The 20415-nt window shown below is 39.2% G+C and overlaps 2 protein-coding genes across 4 annotated transcripts in view; one reads left to right on the top strand and one right to left on the bottom strand.

Annotated features, from left to right (window-relative positions):
• lgr4 (leucine-rich repeat containing G protein-coupled receptor 4) overlaps positions 1-5935 on the top strand; it is a 115222-nt gene extending 109287 nt beyond the window's left edge. For all 3 annotated transcript variants that reach the window (XM_051702500.1, XM_051702508.1, XM_051702519.1), the window contains 5 exons: positions 165-236; positions 578-703; positions 968-1065; positions 2205-2261; positions 3276-5935. In XM_051702500.1, the coding sequence (XP_051558460.1) occupies positions 165-236; positions 578-703; positions 968-1065; positions 2205-2261; positions 3276-4657 (1735 nt within the window). In that variant the 3' untranslated portion in view covers positions 4658-5935. The remainder of the gene's footprint in view (positions 1-164; positions 237-577; positions 704-967; positions 1066-2204; positions 2262-3275) is intronic.
• The window catches only part of kcna4 (potassium voltage-gated channel, shaker-related subfamily, member 4), a 124775-nt gene that overhangs the window by 25158 nt on the left and 79202 nt on the right, over positions 1-20415 (bottom strand). The window lies entirely within an intron of this gene.

Genomic DNA, 20415 nt, shown 5'->3' on the forward strand with positions numbered 1-20415 from the left:
ATTATTTTATTTTTTTACTTGTTTTCTAGTTCTCTTCATTACCTGCCGCTGCTACACATAGTATGCAGACTCGCATGAGACTTGCCTAGAATTCTCATTCTTTTCCCAGAGCCATCTGTATATGTTTAACCTTTGTACATGTGTGTTTTCTTACCCCTCTACAGAGACCTGAGCAGAAATCGGATCAAGTTCATCCACAGAGATGCCTTCCTTTCTCTCAGTGCTCTCACCAACCTGTGAGTGTTCACTCAAAGTGTACAAAGTGGCTAATCTGCTGTCATTATCATTCAGATTTATAAACTAACATAGTATTTCAGTAGATTATCTGACAGATTCAACCTAAGAAATTTTCATTTTATTGTGCGTGTGTGCATTGAAGTTATAATGGGAATGTAATTCTCGCAAGTCATACATTGTTGCAAATATCATTTGCTCAGCTTTTTAATTAATTAAAGACATATAGTTTATTTTGATGCAGTTTCTTTACAAGAGCACCTCTGATTAGACAAAATAGCCATACAGGGCTTGCTTGTGTGTGCATATGCATATAATTGCCTTTTTTCCATCATCCCATTAGGGATCTGAGCCTGAACTCCCTAGCCAGCATTCCCACTGCAGGACTGAGTGCACTGAACCAGCTCAAGCTGACTGGAAACATGGAGCTAAGGAACGGCTTGATGGCTAAGAGTCTGCCTAAACTCAGGTTAGAGCTCTTCACAGACCTACTCATGAGCTGTGACTGATGACAGGTCATTAAGGTTGTTCCTGAATCCCAGTCGAGTTTGTATGAATAATGGCTTGACTTGCCCCTCACTTGAATTCTGTAATCACACACACAGTGTACTCAAGAAATTATAGAGACCTTGAGCTTTTCTCAGATTGAAAACCCTGATAATTAAGTGCCTCTTTAGGTCTACCCAACAAGTACGATGATTCTTGTTTCACTCTTCTCTCTTTGTCCCTGCAGGTCTATAACGGTTCCCTATGCTTATCAGTGTTGTGCTTTTGTGGCTTGTGACAGTGCAGTTAACCCAGCTGAGGAAGACGAGAGAAGAAGTGCATTTGGTATGACTTCACGCAGTTCTACACACTGCATTAGCAGATACACTGCTTAAGGCCCCTGCATACTTCCTATGAAATAAAAGAACGAACATGTGTGACGTCATTTAGAACAAAATCAGTCCAAAAAGGTGTTGAGTTTGTTTCAGTGTTTCGTAAAAGCTCGCCAGGGCAAACTTTAAGGAAAACTTCTTACCGGCTGCTAAACACCTTCTTACTGTCATTGGTCTAAGTCATCTGTAGGTGTGTGATCTGGAGCTCCAACTACTTTGAGACTGACAGCTTATTCCATTTAGTCAGTTAAGATCATTCAACATGAACACACTGGTGTGTGTTATTAGCTAGCTAGTGCAAATTTACCTTAATCTATAAAATTATTTGTGTAGTGACATTTTTCAAGAAAATGTCATGCAATTTTTGGTTGAATTAGTCTACATAAGGAATCAAATGTACTCAAATACTCTTTAAGTGCCCATTCACTCTATTGTATGATATGATGCTTCACTCATGTGCAGTCTGCAGCCAAAAGCAATTCACACATCTGCCCAAAGTATGGTGCACTTATCATCATTCTTTTGTCTGTATTCTGACCATTAACACTCTTTTATACACCCATCTTTGCAGTAGCATCAGTGTCATCATAAATTACAATAGTGTCATCGGCACATATTATGGCCGTGTATAGTGTGTTAGCGCATCAGCTTCATGAATTCTGAATGTAAACGAGACAAATTACACATTATTTACTGCATTTATATTACTTCAAAGCATTATTGAGTATTTAAAACAGCTTCTTTTACTGATCTTGTGTAAATTCTACTCATAGAATGAGGCACACATTTTAATGTCATATTAGTTAATGTTTTATATAGTCTTGTGCATCCTCATATTTAAATGTTCCTATAAACACCTCCCCCAGTGGTGTAGCCAGTGTCTGAATGTTCGCAAATAGTGTTCGTTGTTACTCAGCTGTTTCTAACTTCTTTTTACCTCTGAACAAAGAACGAAGAATAAATTCTCTGTGAGTGTGCCGGGGCTTTTGTAGTGTTTGTGGATGTATGTTTGTTGTAATTGATTGAGGTGGGTTGGCTTTGTTAGTGTGTAATATTTCTCATTGTTGATGTGCATATAATTATATGTGTTAGGTGGTGAGGAGGACATGTTAAGGACTCCTCTGATCATGCACTGCTCACCTTCACCAGGTAAATACAGTCTTATTCTCTCAGTCTCTTTTTGCTACAGCCATAGAACTCGTGGTAATGTAACATTGTAAGTGGGTACATAACATGAAGAGGAAACTGGGGCTAGTTGTCACATAGGAACATTGTCTCAATGGCTGTATTTCAGTAACTATAAGGTTTTGAGTCAAAGGTCCATCTGGGCAAAACATTACACAAATGTATATTTTCTCTAGCAGTGGTTTTGTATGGTGGTTTCAAACACCTAGTTTAAACCCCACTTAAATTTGATTTTTTGTATTTATTTATTTTTTATTCTATCCGCTGAACTTAAATTACAATATCATATTTGCTATAGTTGTTTGGTAAACAAGTGAACACAATAAAAGCACACTACATTAAGGCATCTGGTGGTAGATTTTAACCAAAACTTTGAAGTGTGTTGTCAGGATTAGGGTAGACTATTTTTCATAAATCTTTGGTTGGTGCAAGTTGTCACATTTTATTGGGGTAATTTATAACATGTGCTTTAAATATTATAAATTTCTACAATTTATACAATGGTTTGATATTTTTGTATGTAAAATTTTTTCATAATTTTTATTTACTTCAATTTGCTGAAGAACCAAGTATAATAGCAAGGATTTTAATAGCAAGTTCCATTTTGACAACCCATATATTATAGTGTAACAAGATGCCCCTCTATTAGGGCATGTCATCCCAAAAGAGCAACATGTGTTAAATGAACAGTATCTTTTACTTTTTTCTTCTCTTTACTTTTTTCTGGGCAATAACTGTGAAAATGATCAATAGCTTTTTTGTAGCCAAGACTTTATGGTTTGTGCCTATATGGAAATAAACTTCCAAAAATAAACCTAGGCTGAGAAAGGTTAACTGGAGCAAAAGGTGTGACATCTAGCCTTGGCTTTCTTATATGATTACTTATATATTATTTGTATAATTGTTGCCACCTAAGTTAGCCTCTAATATGCTTCTCATACTTTGGTTTGATTTGTCTCTGTGTGTGGTTTCTTTCAGGGGCATTTAAACCCTGCGAGCACTTGTTGGGTAGCTGGATGATCAGATTGACCGTGTGGTTTATCTGCCTGGTTGCTCTGCTCTTCAACTGCTTGGTCCTTGCAGCCACCTTCTCCCCACGCACCTCCCCTCTCTCCTCATCCCGCCTCCTTGTGGTCCTCCTGGCCTCCGCCAACCTGCTCACAGGGGTTTACGTGGCAGCGCTGACGCTCCTGGACGCTGCCACCTGGGGCTCATTTGCAGAGTACGGCGTGTGGTGGGAAACAGGCGCCGGGTGTCAGTTGGTGGGCTTCCTCGCTGTGTTCTCCTCAGAGTGGGCTGTGCTGCTGCTGGCATTAGCTGCGGTGGAGCGTTGCTTGGCTGTAAGGGCTCTCATGGGAAAAGCCGGAACTCTGAGGTCCAGTGGCGAAAGAAGGGAAGGACGAAGGAGGATCGGTATTACCGCGCTGCTGCTGGGATTAGTAGCTGTTGCAGCGGCCTGCCTCAGTCTTTATCATGGATCAGCTATGGGCTCTCCTCTCTGCCTGCCCTTCTCTGGAGGTCCTGGGCCAGGGCTGGGCTTCACAGTGGCGCTGGTGCTGATGAATACACTGGCTTACCTGCTGAGCGCGGTGGTCTATACACAGCTGTACTGCAGGCTAGGTCGGGCCCAGCTGGCTGACCCTGAGCAGGCTGGGTCTGTGCGCCATATCGCCTGGCTCATCTTCACCAACTGTATCTTCTTCTGCCCAGTGGCCGCTTTCTCCTTTGCTCCCCTGCTGGCCGGGACCAGTAATGCAGTGGGTGGGCCGGAGATGGCCAAATCAGTCACGCTCATATTCTTTCCTCTTTCTGCCTGCTTGAACCCAGTGCTGTACGTCTGCTTCAGTCCCTCCTTTCGATATGACTGGCTCCGCCTTAGGGGGTGGGGAAGGGGCGGAGGTTGCAGTGGGCGAGTTGGTAAGGCGATTACCAAAGGGATGGTAGCAGGGGGCTCAGCTGTGTCTGATGATGGCAAAGGCTTGTCCAGCGAGCTTGTTTACGACTGCGGAATGTACACAAAGCTCCACGGCAACACCCAGGGAATATGTGAACACTGTAACGCCGCCCTTCACATCAGGACATCTTCCTCCTCTTCTTCTGCTTCCTCAGCCTGTAGACATTTAGTGAAGTCCCACAGCTGTCCTGTCCTGTTGGCAAACTCATCCCAGTGTCTGAACTCTGAGGGGTACTGGCCCGACACCGGGACGCTTTCCGCCCAGTCGGAATATGGAGACGAGGGCGATTCATTTGTGTCGGACAGTTCGGAGCAGGTGCAAGCATGCGGACGAGCCTGTTTCTGTCAGAGCCGCGGCCTCCCTTTAGTACACTACTCTTACAACATCCCCCGCATGACAGACTGAGCTCACAGCCCCAAACACTCACACACTCACTTCCTCACAGAGTTCTCCCGGGTGTGGAGTATTCCTGCTCAGCAAGGACAGAGAACAGGGAGGGGCTCTAGACCTGGCTGCAGCCATGGAAACGCAAACAGATGGAAGCACTTTCTCTCTTTTCACACTTGGGTTTGTGTTTCTGCACATTTATGTGCAGGTGTGAGTGTATGCGTTAGTGTGGCATAAAATGGTGTGAAGATAGACTGAATCCTTTATCCATGAAAAGGGAATCTGACAATACAGAAAGACTCTGAGCCAAATGTTGTCAGCAAACAACTCTTGTTTTCTTTGTTTCCTGACCCCCTCATCCAAGTTCGATTGCATTGTCACCCAGGGCTGATTGACAGTTGATGAACATAGTGATCTTTTCTCCCATTGCCTGCCTTTCAGTTTGGTAGAGAATATAACTTGTCTGTTTATTTTTAGAAAAATATTTTTTTATTTTTAACATCTGTCCTTTTGATTTTAAAGCAGGGATATATGTGCCATTTTACAAATTTTTTAGAGGAATGTTTGTTAGGCTTCAATGTTTTTAGTAGTGTTGATCGTCTTTGTCGTCTTTTTTTCTTTTTCCTTGTCACGTTCATCATAAAGCCTGACAGTGGCAGAGGATTCCGTTTTATGTAGCTACGTTTGACTTATTCTGGAGTTCCAGTAAGCCAATGAGAATGTAATGTAGAAACAGTACAATTCTGTTCACAGTGTCTTGTGTTCCTTTTTTGAAAAGCGTTCATTCCTTTTATTTTTCTGAAAGTGATCCTAAAATCACAGCCCTCTCGCCATGCTATGCCAATACCCTTCTGTCAAGTGTTATGGAAAGAAATCACATTTAATTTATATTTTACAATGACAATGGATGTCTTGACTAGAGTTCTTCCTTAATCACTAGTACATTTCTACTAATTTATTTTAAAACATACTGCTTTGATGAATGAATGAAAGAATGAATGGCAAATTATACACCTTTATTTTGCTATTTGTCCAGACAAGACAGACTAGATCATTTCCATATATATTTTGTACACTGGGTAGAGAAAAATAAAGAAGCTTTTCATTTCAGATCAGGTCAGTCATCTTGGGTCAACAAAAGCTGGAGTTTATCATGTTTTGTACCAAGGTCTGCAATATTCTAAAGCTGCCCTTAAAGGTGTAGTTCACCCAAAAATTTAAATTCTCTCATGATTTACTCACCCTCCTAGCATCTCAGATGTGTATGACTTTCTTTCTTCTGCAGAACACAAATTAAGATTTTTAGAAGAATAGTTCAGCTCTGTAGGTCCAAACAATGCAAGTGAATTTGTGCCAAGATTTTGAAGCTCCAAAATCCACATAAAGGGAGCGTAAAAGTAATCTATAAGAATCCAGTAGTTAAATCCATGTGTTCAGATACGATATGAAAGGTGTGGGTGAGAAACAGATCAATATTTAAGACATTTTTTATCATAAATTCTCCTCCCTGGCCAGTAGGGGGCAATATGCACAAAGAATGTAAATCACCAAAAGCAGAAGGAGGTGAAAGTGAGGGAAAAAGGACTTAAATGTTGATCTGTTTCACACCCACTCCTATCATATCATTTTAGAAGATATGGATTTAACCACCAGAGCCGTCTGTAGTACTTTTATGTTGCTCTTATGTGGATTTCGGAGCTTCAAAATTTTGGCACCCATTCACTTGCATTGAGTGGACCTACAGAGCTGACATATTCTTCTAAAAATTCATTTGATTTCTGCAAAAGAAAGAAAGTCATACACATCTGGGATGGCATGAGGGTGAGTAAACAATAAGATAATTTATATTTTTGGATGAACTATCACTTTAAGAAAAGCCGATTTTCTCTATACTTTTAATTTTTTATCAGCTGTACTTTATTTTGATGTTGAAGTTGACACTAAGCTATGTCAGGTGGAGTGGAGAAGAGGACCGAAGTGTGTTTTCAGACATGTAGAACATTTAATCATAATGATTCCATTTTACACGTTTGTCCATGTATGTTCAGGCATTCAAGGGAAAGGAAATGTTGAATGTGCATTTGTTTGCCTTTGGTACAGAATGTCAACACCTTCCTTTGGACTTCTTACATGTTTCAAATTAATGCCAATCATATAAGCTCTGGCATCAACTTGACAAATTTAAAGAAGGCTTGCAGGTCGTAGCTATAAGAGCCGACATAATTCCAAATCATTATTTGTCTATGCATGTATGTGTGTGTGATTATGTGTATTTGTATGGGTTTGTATGCCTATATACTTGTGTGACTGCGAGAGATGTAGTGTTAGTATGTTGTAAGTTATTTTTGTAGGACACAATCTAATCCAAAAGTGGGATGCATCATCTAACTGTGGAAGCTACCTCTTCAACTGTAGTGGCTGCCAGTAGGGAGTAGTACATGTGGTCGTTTTTTCGTGTATTTTGTCGGTATGATTGCTTGCGCTGTAAATACATCTAGTTGTACATTCTCACTGAATGAGTCACACATTAGTTTGTACTGGGAGAAAATGAAATACTGTATACAGAAATGTTTGTAAACCAAACTATATAAACTGATTCGCTTTAAAGATGGGAGTGCTTGTTCTTTTTTAAACCTTTCCTGTTGAGTTGATGAGTTGCATGTGTTGTGTTTGGAGGAGAGCATGCCAAGCATTGTGCTTTTTATTCTAATAGAACTCAAATCCAAGGTCCTGACACTTTTCATTAAGATGGCATTACTCATTGACAGTTTTAAGGTTTTAACCTCACAAAATTCTGGCTGTCACCCACAATGAACATTAGTTCCACAATACTTTCTTTCCAAAATAGATTTTTCATGGTGTCCAAATACTTTTTGTAATGCATAAAGTATCTCCTACCCTGTCCTGCTATTTAGAATACTTGACAGGATTAGTAATCCAATTAATTTGTACAGTCGTATCTAACGAGAAGTTCAAGTGAGGAGAATGTGTCTACAAATGTATGTGGTTCATTCAATGTGAGAACAAACGTCAGCTTGAGAATTTTCTGTTCCCTAAAAGGAAAACAGTGCAGTGGAAAACAGGTCCGCCAGTCAAACAGGAGGAGTCTAGAGCGTGTGGAACCACCAGACACTGCCAGCGGGGAAAGGGAGGGATTCTTAATAAAGGGCAGCTGATTCTTCTCTTTTTTTCTACTTCTAATTTCCATCTTATCAGACTCTTGATGCTCAACTGGAGGGGAGAAGAAAGGAAATTAGCAGCAGACCCCCTGGAGCTCATCTCTCGAGTTGTGAAAACTTCTCAACGGGAATTCTTTCTAAGGTGGCCCTAATAGTATTCATTACTTAAGCAGAAGCACTTATTGTCTTATTATAAGTCCTTTTCAAAACTTATTGTATGCATTTTGTGCACATCAAACCGTCATGGGTGGGGGAGTGTATATGAAGTATATTGATGGCACTGAATGCTGATCTCACTGTAACACCTATAGGCTGCAGTCTTCTGTTGGAGGATATCTATGGTGCTCATTGCAGGCTTTGGATAGTCCGGAGTGAGAAAGAGTAGTCTGCCAGGATTTGTTATTACCTTAATGCTCCTGGTGATAGACCAAAACCGTCCAGGCTGTGAAAAGACTCATTACTAAGACTTATATCACTATCAGTGCTAAATATACGGCTTGTGACAGGCAATATACCATGCAATTAGTGATTCTGACAAGAGAGGGGCCTCCTACAGTCTTACACATTCCCAGCAGCAGGTTATGTGTTTAAAGCGCCTCTAGATGGCAGTGCTGTTCAGCTGGCAAATAGTGACTCTTTCACATCTCGAGAGCTACGGTAAACTCAGTAGATTTTCTCCAGCTGCTGAAAAAGCATGTGATCTTTCCTTATGTCCTCCTATAACATTCCTATGTAAATAAACATTGCATATTGACTTGCTCAGCTACCACATTAGCCATGATGGAAGTTAGCGGATGTATGAATATCACTAAGTCGTAACACGGAACATGTAAAATACAAAAGGAGCCTTCAGGACAAAGTCCCCGTTGATATTTCTCTGTATAATTCAAGTTTGCCCAAATCTAAAGCTCAGAAGGAGTCATTCAAACATCCTGTAACTGTTTGTCCTGAGTTTATGCTGCGTTCAATTCAAGTCGGTTGTGGGATATTTCTACTTGATTTCTCTGATCCCCGACCATAAAGGCATTCCATTGCCAGATGCTGGAAAGTTGACGTGTAAGGAAACAAAACTGCAACGCTCCCGTTATCAGAGATGACTTCTAGCAACCCAAATGATAAATTATGCTGCAATGCTAGCATCTGTGCTACAGGTGTAGGATTATCAGAAGGGAGTAGTATCAGGGCCATAGCAAGTGGGGTGAAAAGTTTTAACGATTCTAGGGGCCCTCAGGTCCAGGGGGGCTCCACAACAAATTCTAAACTGTATTTTTTTAATAGGAAAGGGGACCAGAGCAATATACAGTCAGGAGGTCCAAAGACCTTGCTACGTCCCTGAGTAGGCTATAATATACCATATTTTATGCCCCTGTTTCTGCAGACTTTTGTTAAACTAGATTTTATATCGTGTAATGTAGGAACTTTGACTCATTTATCGATATTACCGAATAAAAGTGAATGTTTATCATTTACTTTGTATATTTCCTAGGGTGCCGACTTGTTTGTGACGTCACGCACCTGCCACCCGCATCTCGGAGAAATCCAAGATGAACATTTCCGCACGACTTTCCAAGTTGGAATTACAACTTCAATTGGCGTTCCATTGCGCTTTTCCCAGTAAGAAGTTGGACAATCCGAGTTGAATGGAATGCATCATTAGACGTGTGCTTTTTGCCAGTTGTGTATTCCTGTCAGTTTCCGGTATTTATTTTACTATTTCCTAAAGCTGTAGCGGCTGAAAAAAAGCAATCTACCACATAAAGGAGATGTATGCCTTTGCCATTTTATTTATAAAGTGTTTAGTCTCCAGGAGGGTTGCTACGGTGATACTATGACCCTAAAGCCAAGATGGCTTTATCTGTTCACTTGGATCCATTTTCAGTTACTTAAAGGAATATTCCTGGTTCTCAGGTTAACGCAAGTTTAGCTCAATCGACAGCATTTGTGGAATAATGTTTATTACCACAAAAAAAATAATAATAATTAAAAAAAAAATTCTAATAATAATTTTGACATGTCCCTCCTTTCTTTAGGAAATAAAAAAGGCAAAATACGAGGTCACAGTGAGGCGCTTGCAATGGAAGTCATCAGGGCCAATTTTTTTGAGAGTTTAAAGGCAGAAATGTGAAGCATATAATTTTATAAAAGCACTTACCAGTACATTAATTCTTCTGTTAAAACCAATGAATTTTTTGAGCTGTAAAGTTGTTCAAATTGTCATTTTTGTTGCCGTTTTAAGGTTTAAGCGTTACGTTGTCAACTTGTCATGGCAACGAAGTTGTACAATTTTATATAACTTTGCACTGTAAAGGTTAGTAAGTGATTTAATCACACTGAAATGATGTTAACATGCATATTATTTATGTCTTGTGGCTATACTTTTGAAACACAGAGCATTTTATCGTTTACAGATTGGCCGTATTCACTTCCATTGTAAGTGTAACCCAGATTTTTTATTTATTTATTTTTGGTAATCAACGTTATGTCACTATTGCTGTCGATTGAGCTTGTATTGAACCCAGAATATTCTTTTAACAATTACCTACCTAATAATTTACTGTTGATACTCAACATGCACATATGAAGCCATATTAAATGTAAACTGGGTATCCCCAGTTGATTTGCATCAGAATTCAAAACAGATATTTCCATATAGGAATTTCAAATGTTACTGCTCATCACATATCTTATGTACCATGTATATTGGGAAGTGCAGATTAAACACTAAGAAGGGATGGAGAAATACAATGCTCGACCAGAGCAGTTAGTGATCAAGAAATCTCAAAGTCTTTAAATTAGGCTTCCTTCACCATGTGCAGAATTTTACAATGTTTCATTAAACAGAGTTATTAGCACATAAAAGTCATTCAAAGCCAATACCGACAGAGCAGCTCAGCCACAAATATCTCCCAGTACAGCTTTTGGACAAAGGACAAACTGGGTTGGAAGGGAAGCTGGACTGAAAAGAGAGAGAAAGAAATGGCATTCAAAATTACGTTTTCTGGCACAAAGTGTGTAAGCAGGGGTATCAGTGGAGCTGTCCATCTGGACCTGGAAAAGTTAGCTAAGTTTGTCAAGACACTTTTCAGACTCAGTATAATTACAGGCATCTGAAATTCAAAGCTTTTATAGTTGTACCAAGTACAGTGAAATTCTTACTTTGGTGCTTCTCGCAGAACCAATACAACGTGCAATGTGCAATATCAGCAAACAGACAATAAGTGAACAAAACTTAGACAAAAAACCTACATAAACGTACACAATAAAGTCTTAAAGGACAAAAATAAATAAATTAAAAGAAAATTCATTGACTAGTAAAAGTAATTCTGACTTTCTTAATTCTAATAAGGGGGCAATCTGTTAAGTTACTATACTACATAATAAAAAAAAAAACAACAACCGTACGCTCAACAGCTAGTCCAAAAAAAAAGTGCTTACTATCTAATCAGTTATACAAATGCAATTCTTTTGTATGGTGACTGTCAGTCCCAGTAAGAAGGGGGCCAGACTTCAGCAAACCAAGTCAATTAATAACCACACCTACAGAAATACACTGCCTGGCAAAGAAAAATGTTGTATATTCTAATATTTCGTTGGTCCGCCTTTAGCTTTGATTAAGGCCTGCACTCGTCGTGGCATTGTTTCGACAACATTATTCAATGTCGCAACATTTATTTCCATGCATTAATTTCTGGCCTAGATCTTGTATTGACTACAGGAGAGTCAAACCACTCTGTAAAGTCTTCTCCAGCACATCCCAAAGACTTTCAGTGGGGTTAATGTCAGGACTCTGTGGTGGCCAATTCATGTGTGAAAATGATTCCTCATGCTCCCTGAACCACTCACAATTTGAGTCCGATGAATCTTGGCATTGTCGTACTGGAATATGCCTGTGCCGTCAGGGAAGAAAAAAAATCCACTGATGGGATAACCTGGTCATTCAGTACATTCAGGTAGTCAGCTGACTTTATTTTATTGCCACATAATGTTGCTGAGCCTAGACCTGACCAATTGAAGCAACCCCAGATCAAAACACTGCCTTAAATCCAAATGGCAATTATTTATTTATTTATTTTTTATTATTTTTTTGGCCAGGCAGTGTAGTTTGTATTTTGACACATTAATCAGGGCTTTTTAATTGTTTTTTTTTCTGAATTGAGCCAAGTGCAAAATATAGCTCCTGACTGTTAATTTATAAATGCCACTGGTATATCAATCTTTCAAAAGAACATTAGTAGGAATTAAATCCACTCAAGATGCTGCTAAAAGCACAGTATCCTCTCCCCTGTGGCCTTGTCTGTGGTATCTCTGACAGCATGCTCTGCTCAAATCAGCCGACATTATTTGATAAAGGGAGCAAAGGGCATGAATGTGCTGAGGGATTAGCATTCGCTAACATTACAAGGTAATTCACAGTGGCACATCTGCCATCTTGATTGTTTGTACAGACAGCACACACCTAATCACACTGAGTTGCCCGTTTCCATCTCCCCCTGGCTTTCCTCTCTCAGCAGCTGAAGGTGATCACTGCCTCATTGGGAAACGGCTTCAGCTTAGCCACATCCTGCTTATGCAAGCTTATCTTGTGCTGTCAAACATCTCGCATATGCACCGTGACGAGACTCATTTTTAAGTCTCTATGTTGATGAGGAAAGCTCATTTAAGAGTGAAAGTGGGGTGTTTACCTTTCCTAGCTAGGCATCTCTAAACTTATATTATTTTATATTATATCAAAGTCTTTCTAGTAAGTCAATCCACTGTCAGCCATCTTTGGAATGCTTTCGGGAGGCTATTTCCCATCATGCCAGTGCAGCTCCTATCTACTTGAATGGGGGAACACCAAAATCTCAAAAATGGTTGATCAAGATTACGATTAAAGAACATATTTCAAATCAGCAGTAAAATCTGACAATGCTGGTATGATAAATTATGCTTCTTTACCTCATATTACGCAAAAAAACGCAGTTTTCCCGGCTTGTATAGCTAATGCACAAGCGCGTTCTTGAGATGATTGACAGGCGATGCCTGTATCTAAAAGGTGATTGGCTCTTTTACCTGGAAGGCAGAACTTCCTTTCTTCATCCGATGGGTGCTAGAGCTTCTTGGTTGAGCGTTCCGATTTCCCCCATTCATTTTAATAGAAGTGGCCCGTCTCTGCTAAATAGTCTCTGATTATACAACAGTTCTGTCCTAGAATCTGACTGGATGAGTGCCGTTCCAAGAATGCTGATATACAGTCCAACAGCACTGGGACACTTCACTATTGGTATCAATCCACTTCTCCGTGTTTGTTGCTTTCCAAATAGAGGTGAGGATTTTGATTCCATTTGATTTAATTCACTTATATGTTCAATGACCATTTCTAGAGACTGCATATTTCAAGAGGAGGCGAATATACGATATACGAACAACAGCATGTGTGATATTGCTTAAATATTATTTATATGTAGGTTATATAATATAATGTAGGTTATTCAAATCAAAGGGTTTCACATAAAAGGAGTCATTTTCATAGATACAAATATATGTTACATATATGTACATAAAACAAAACATTTAAAAAGTATTATGATAATGTAACTTATAGAACAGTATGAAAATTGTATGATATATAAAATTAAACAGTATGGTATCAATATTCTGAACTCCTTTTCATTGTTTCCCTAGGCCCAGTGGAATGTCACACCAAATGCTCACATGATTTCACATTGCTAGAGCAGGTGGGTTGATAATGATGTCATGAAGCAAGTGTCAGAGAATCCATTTTAGCCTCTCAATTTGCCATTCACACAAACAGTATCAGCCGTACTGTACTGTACTGTACTGTTTTTCTTTCTTACACTTTGGAGTTCCTCATACAGTACTTGTTTTGAAGTACTGTAGATAGGCCCTAGTAGTTCTTCTTTTTCTGATCATCTCTGATCATACTTCCCCCAACCACTGATTTAATTTTATGCTGCATCCATTGCAATAGGATGTTAATGCCATCTGACTGAAACATTTATGGCTCTAAACTCTTGTTCTAGGCACACAACATTATTTTCATCCTCTGGCTAACTTTTCATTATTCATCCAATGTAATAGACAGAAGATGCCTTTAACACTGGCCTGAATGCTGCAGTGTGTATCTTAATTGAACATGTTTAAGCCTAATTGTATTTTATGTTCTACTGAATGTGTAGTGTGTTTTCAAAAGATATATCATCCTAGGCTGTCGCTGTCCCTGCTGGAAAGAAACTGAGTCTGTAAAATAAATGAGATGTTGAATACAAAGGATGGAAGGCAGGAAGGAAAGAAGGAGAATATAGGGAGAACAAGCAGCATGCTGCTTGACTTGAGAAAAAAAAGTGATTTTCATAGTTCTTGAGAACGTCCATTTGTCTGATTCAAAATGTCTTATTATTAGTTATCAAGGGTGTCATAAAATGCTGATTTAACTTCAATTTGTCTCATTATGTAAGTACATTATGTAACTACATTTACACTAATCTTCGAACACTATGCTTGCATGGATGAGTTCCACCGAAACGGGAAGCCTAGTTTGCCACAGTAATAGAGCTGGATTATCAAACATGACTTGTTGGAAAGCTTTACTAGCACAAGCATTCAAAATTATCTTCCTGGTCACTGGTTCAACTCTGATTAGTCTTGCTATAGTAACAGGCAGAGTTTTGTAAGCACTGGAGTCCTTTGCCTTCATGAAATCACTTAAGGCATTTTTTTTTAGGAAATTATTATTATTATTATTCTAAGTTTTGCAGCTACTTTAGTACCTGTGGAGACATTTAACTGGCTTCAAACCAATACTAGATTGATTATTCATGGACAATTGCTCATGGAAAGGACAGCGCTAATCAAGTAGTCAAAATTTTTTGCTGCAAACCTAATTTAATGATACAACTGAGACAGGAGCTGCAAACTCAAAGTCAAGTTTTACTGCAGAGGAGATGCTCAGCCAAATACACTGAGTAGCCAGTCCCCAATTCCCAATCACCTGATCAACAGGACACATTCACCGTTCCCTAACTTGTGAATGTGACTGTCTACTGAGATACATGATATTTAAAATGCATGCGTGTATGTATAAAACAATTTTTGTTTCTCTGTGGATGTAAAGGTCATTTTCGGATTATGAGTTGTGCTAGGTGTGTGTGTTTTTGTGTATTTTTATATTATTTAATGTATTTGTATTAAGGCTAACTGTCTCTCTCTTCTGTGTGTCATTGCAGGGGGATGTGAAGAGATGACCAGCAGAGAACACGTCTGCTTCCATTTGTCATAACGAAGCACTGTCAGAACAAGGTGTGTGTGTGTGTGTGTGTGTGTGTGTGTGTGTGTTAAAACACTTGTGTATCGGCATGTGTTTGTCACCCTGGGACGCCCTTTGTGTCCATTCTCAGCATTTTGGAAGGAAGGTAGAACAGTGCACACTAATAATTCACATACACATAATAACGTCAACATCAAATGAGTGCTTAACGCATCCATGATCATGTGACATGCATGTCTAGGCAGATAAATATCGTATGACATTTGGTTCAGCCACATTCATACATGGTTATGCATGGCTAACTTCACCCACATATTTCGCATTCTGAATCTCATTGGCTCAGACATCCCCCTCCTTGACGTGGCCACACACACACACACACACCCACACACACAAACAGGCTCGCTGAGTAACCACAGCGAGAGGGGGCTGTGAGGTTTGGCTGAGCCCCTCCAGGCCAGATCCTCCTTTCCACATGAGTGTGTCCAGTCTCGAGTCCTCACCCCCTCCCCTCACCATCCCTCTCCTCTTGAGCCACAGGCTGCAACATGGCTCTGAATACTCCAAAGACACACTAAATCAAATCCTCATCGCAAGCTGTCTCTTTTATTAGAGTTATATAAGTGTGTTGTGTATGATGGATAGAAAGAGAGCGAGGGAGACGATTCTGTTTTTTACACCAGAGATAACAATTTAAATGTCATTTTCAGTACATTGTTTAATCCGCTAGTCTACACAATTTGATTGTAAGATTCTCTTGTTATTGTCTAACCAAGTGGTTCTTAACTGGTGGGGTTGCAGGTCTGTCTGGAGAGGGTCATGGATGGAAGGGAAAGAGAACAGCACTAAATACAAATTATAAAGCCACATCAACAAGTGTCCCATTGATTTGCACAGGCAATGATATTTGCTTCTGCTGTTGGTTTTACAAAATTGACAATTTTCCAGTAATGTGTTAATGACAGGAATTTTCCAACAGCTTGCGATGTTACTGATTATACTGGACCTCTGCAGTTCTTGGCAGGCCTAATATGAATACATTTCAAGGATATTTGTTGCTTACCTTTGTATGATAAACATATTTGTTACTGTACTTGATGAAGTCGGAGTCCTGAAACAAAAACAGTTGAGAACCACTGGTCTAAACTGTTCAGATTGTGAAAAAGCCCCAATTGCCAGAGACCTATGTGTCACAAAAATGTCTATTTAAAAGATATTGCTACACTGTTACATACAGTAGTCAGTTTTAGATTATGACACTCGATCTTTTATCATGGAGGTCTGCACTGTGGCGGGGGATCTCAGAGCCTAAAGGCTCTGTCTGATGTAATTTAGAGGCCAGATGCACAGGAACCACAGTCAGAGGCTTGGACAAATGCATGCTGACTTTTAGAGTTGTTTTGTGAGAAAGTAGGAATGGGCATTTTCAAATAGTTTTGTAGTCAAGTACTCTAACCCTCATAAATTGAGTACCCGATTACTCGTAAATTAAAATGCACGTTAAAAATAACACGCATGACACGTACGTGAATCTTCTATTTTGTTTTATTCACAAACGTTACCAAGAATGTTTTCAAAATAAGATAAATTCAACAAACTATGCTTTTCTTTTGGGAAAACATTTATTGAACTATATGCATTCATAAAAATGGAAAACAAAAAAGGTTAAAAAAAAAAATAACAGTAAAAACATTTGCATTCACCAAGAGCTTACATAGAAACCAATACTGATGGCATGAGGGTAATGCACATATATAAATTCTGAGTCTACATAAAGGCATAAAATCTTTATAATTTCACATGTTATTTTCAGAAAATCAAGTGGTGAAAGTTTGCTTTTTATAAAATGCTTTCTGCCTGTGTTAAGAGATTTCACACTCATACATACTGGTCTGTCAAGCTTCCGGTTGTTTTGTTTATAATAATAAAAGCTGCTGGTTTGCATGACTCCAACAAGAACTGAGTAGAATTCAATAAGAATCAAAATATTACAAGTATTACTTTGTAATATAACTTTTCTTTGCTTTAGAAGCACAGACGCCATTACACGTCTTCTCTCCTCCAACACCTCGACACATATCCACAGCGCTCCCCAGTGGACTCAATTGTAACAGCAAGATTTGGTGACAGATTCAGAGGGAAACCAGTGTATTTCAGAGCTGCTCACAGCAGGCAAATGCAGAAAGGAAAATTAATTAACGTTATTCGAGTAGCGTTTGTAATACTCAAGTAGCTGGTGCAGAATGAGTACTCTACACGATTACTCGTGCACATCCCTATGAGAAAGCAATGAAATTTCATGAATGCCTCAAGTACCATAGTGTATTTTATAAACACACATGCTTCTACAGTACACACACACACACACAGAGTTAAAGAATGTACATATCCTTTGGTGTGCTGTCATTGCTCTAACTCTCCACAACTGAGCGTTTTAAGACTCTTAAAAACTGCTAAATCTCCTGTATCTTAGGTTACAGATGGAGGGAGATTTAGCAACTTGCAGGGGTTTGCATCATAGCAGTGTCTCAGTCAGACATCCATGAAGCCCCTCCTCAGTGCAGAGTATAACTGCTGCTCACTTGACAGTGTGATGTGGAGATATGTTGGGTGTACTTATTTACTGAAGAATATATGATGGAGACCACTAAATCAGACTGATTTGCCTTTACATTGTTTGAGTAAAAATGGTTTTGTTGGTTTTTATGAGTACAAATACACAAGACAAATCTCACAAAGAAATCAATTACAGGAGGCTGAATGTTTTGTCTGGTAAAATCGGTCTATGCTTTCCGAATGTCCGAGCTGCCCCCCCGTGGCCGAAGCTAGAACTACAGCTGTTTGCATACGCTCCTTCGCAACTGCATTCTTTTACATCTTTGGATGGATGTGCCATGAAAACTTTTGAGTGGTTATTACTATACTCCTAACCGAAACCCTAAACCTAACCATAACAGTAATGAGACCAAAAATTGGCACATTGGGTACAAAAATAGGTGGAAACAAATTTGGTAACTATTTTGACAATGTTGTATACACAATGTATATTGTAACTGTGGAAATGCATGCACATATGTGTGTGTTTGTGCATGGGATTTGAGTGTAAGTTTGTGCTGAGTGAGGGTTCTAGTATGACAGTGGGGGTGACAAACGCTGTCCAATCCCAGGGGAGAATGCCTGATGAAAACAGTGGACTAGCAAATGCGTGACTAGCTCTAACCTTTTTCCTGCATTGTTGCATCATCTACTTCCAGGACATCTCACAGCAAACAGAGTCTCTTGGACTGAAACGGCTCTATGTGATTGTTCCAACCAGCTCTACTAACAGGATCACAATTCACTCTCATTATCATTACTTTCTAAATGCTGATGGATGCTGATATTCATATCTTAATACTCATATAAACAAATGGAGTAATGTTCCCTTATTTTTCACCGTCGTGTTTGTCATTTGTTCTCCAAAGAAATGGTTGTCTCAGTTGATTGACAGTCAGAGAGTGAGATGTGGAGGGAAGGGCGAAAGGGAACGAGTTCTCCGGATCTCGTTTAAACTGATTCAAAGTACATGCATCATGGTGCTTCAGCACTAACACAGGGCTTTTTGTATCCATGATTGCTTGTTGGTTGATTGCCAAGTCTTCTCTTTTTCATTTCAAAGCATTTCAAGCGTACCTCACACTTAGAAACAACTAACATTATGGAGGATTTCCCAAACTTTATCCAAGTTTTATCCACCTCCTCGCAAAAGTCAATAGATTTTTAGATGTTTTGAGAAAATTAAAGGTGGAATACAAACATGGTGAGGTCCTTCGAAGTCCTTTTCTCAGGTTGTTTTCAAATGAAAAACTTTTATCGTGATTTTTTTTTTCTTCAGTATTCCTGAAGAAGTGGAAAGGTTTTGCTGTTGCATCTTGATAACTTTGTCAACATCAATAAAGTTTGTGGAGCATCATCATAGTAAATGTATTTTTTGATGGCAAGAGTGAATTGAAGACATTCTTGTTTTTCTTTTCTCTTATGTTCTGGCAGATCGTGGTTGTCACTATTCATACGAGTATGAGGGCAGACTGGTTTGTGACCAGCTCTGTCAGACCCCATTATGTCAAATACACTTATGGTCTCTGTTTGTCTCCTAAATATACCAATGACTTCATCTACATGCACAGTACTGAAAATGAGTCAGATGTGTGCTGTTCTTTGAGATAATCACTTGTATGCAGAGATTTAGGCATCAACGCAGAGCATGAGTTTGTTTCTTGTTTTGATTTATTTTACTTTATTTTCTTTATTAACTTTATCTCTCTCTCCCATCTGTGCTACTTTCTCTCACCTTCTCTTTCACCTTTCTCTTATTCTCTCTCCCCTCCATCCTCCAAACCCTCGAAAACCCTTGGTGACTCAGCTCTTTTTATAAATTGTTTGCTCTGTTTAGGCTAGGGTGTGTCTGTCAATCACTGAAGGGTGAATGGAGAAAGAACTGGAGCTTTTTGGGGCATTTGGAAGGGTGTGGAAAATTTCTTCTGCTTCAGTTTGCAGAATTTATGAATGCATGCTTTTTTTATTACAGGTTGGACTAGATAAGTATGAACAAAATGAACAGGTTGGACTATAACATATAGTGTCCCGAAGAACAAAGAAAAGTACAATAACAAAGCACCTAAAGAACCTATAAATCTTTCATTCATACAGACAATTGAACATTGTGAGACAATGTTAAACTTCTTGTCCCACAGCATTCTGCAAACAGTCAGATCATGTACAATGGTGGCCAAAAGTTTGGAATAATGTACAGATTTTGCTCTTATGGAAATAAATTGGTACTTTTATTTACCTAAGTGGCATTCAACTGATCACAGTGTATAGTTAGGACATTAATAACGTGAAAAATTACTATTACAATTTGAAAAAAATTTAACTACTTCAAAGAGATCTCATCAAAAAATCCTCCACATGCAGCAATGACAGCTTTGCAGATCATTGGCATTCTAGCTGTCGAGATACTCAGGTGACATTTCACCCCACACTTCCTGTAGCACTTGACATAGATGTGGCTGTCTTGTCGGGCACTTCTCACGCACCTTACAGTCTTGCTGATCCCACAAAAGCTCTATGGGGTTAAGATCCATAACACACTTTTCCAATTATCTGTTGTCCAATGTCTGTGTTTCTTTGCCCACTCTAACCTTTTCTTTTTGTTTTTCTGTTTCAAAAGTTACTTTTTCTTTGCAATTCTTCCCATAAGGCCTGCACCCCTGAGTCTTCTCTTTACTGTTGTACATGAAACTGGTGTTGAGCGGGTAGAATTCAATGAAGCTGTCAGCTGAGGATAT

The sequence above is a fragment of the Myxocyprinus asiaticus genome, chromosome 1 (genome assembly GCF_019703515.2).
Source record: "Myxocyprinus asiaticus isolate MX2 ecotype Aquarium Trade chromosome 1, UBuf_Myxa_2, whole genome shotgun sequence".
Lineage (NCBI taxonomy): Eukaryota > Metazoa > Chordata > Actinopteri > Cypriniformes > Catostomidae > Myxocyprinus > Myxocyprinus asiaticus.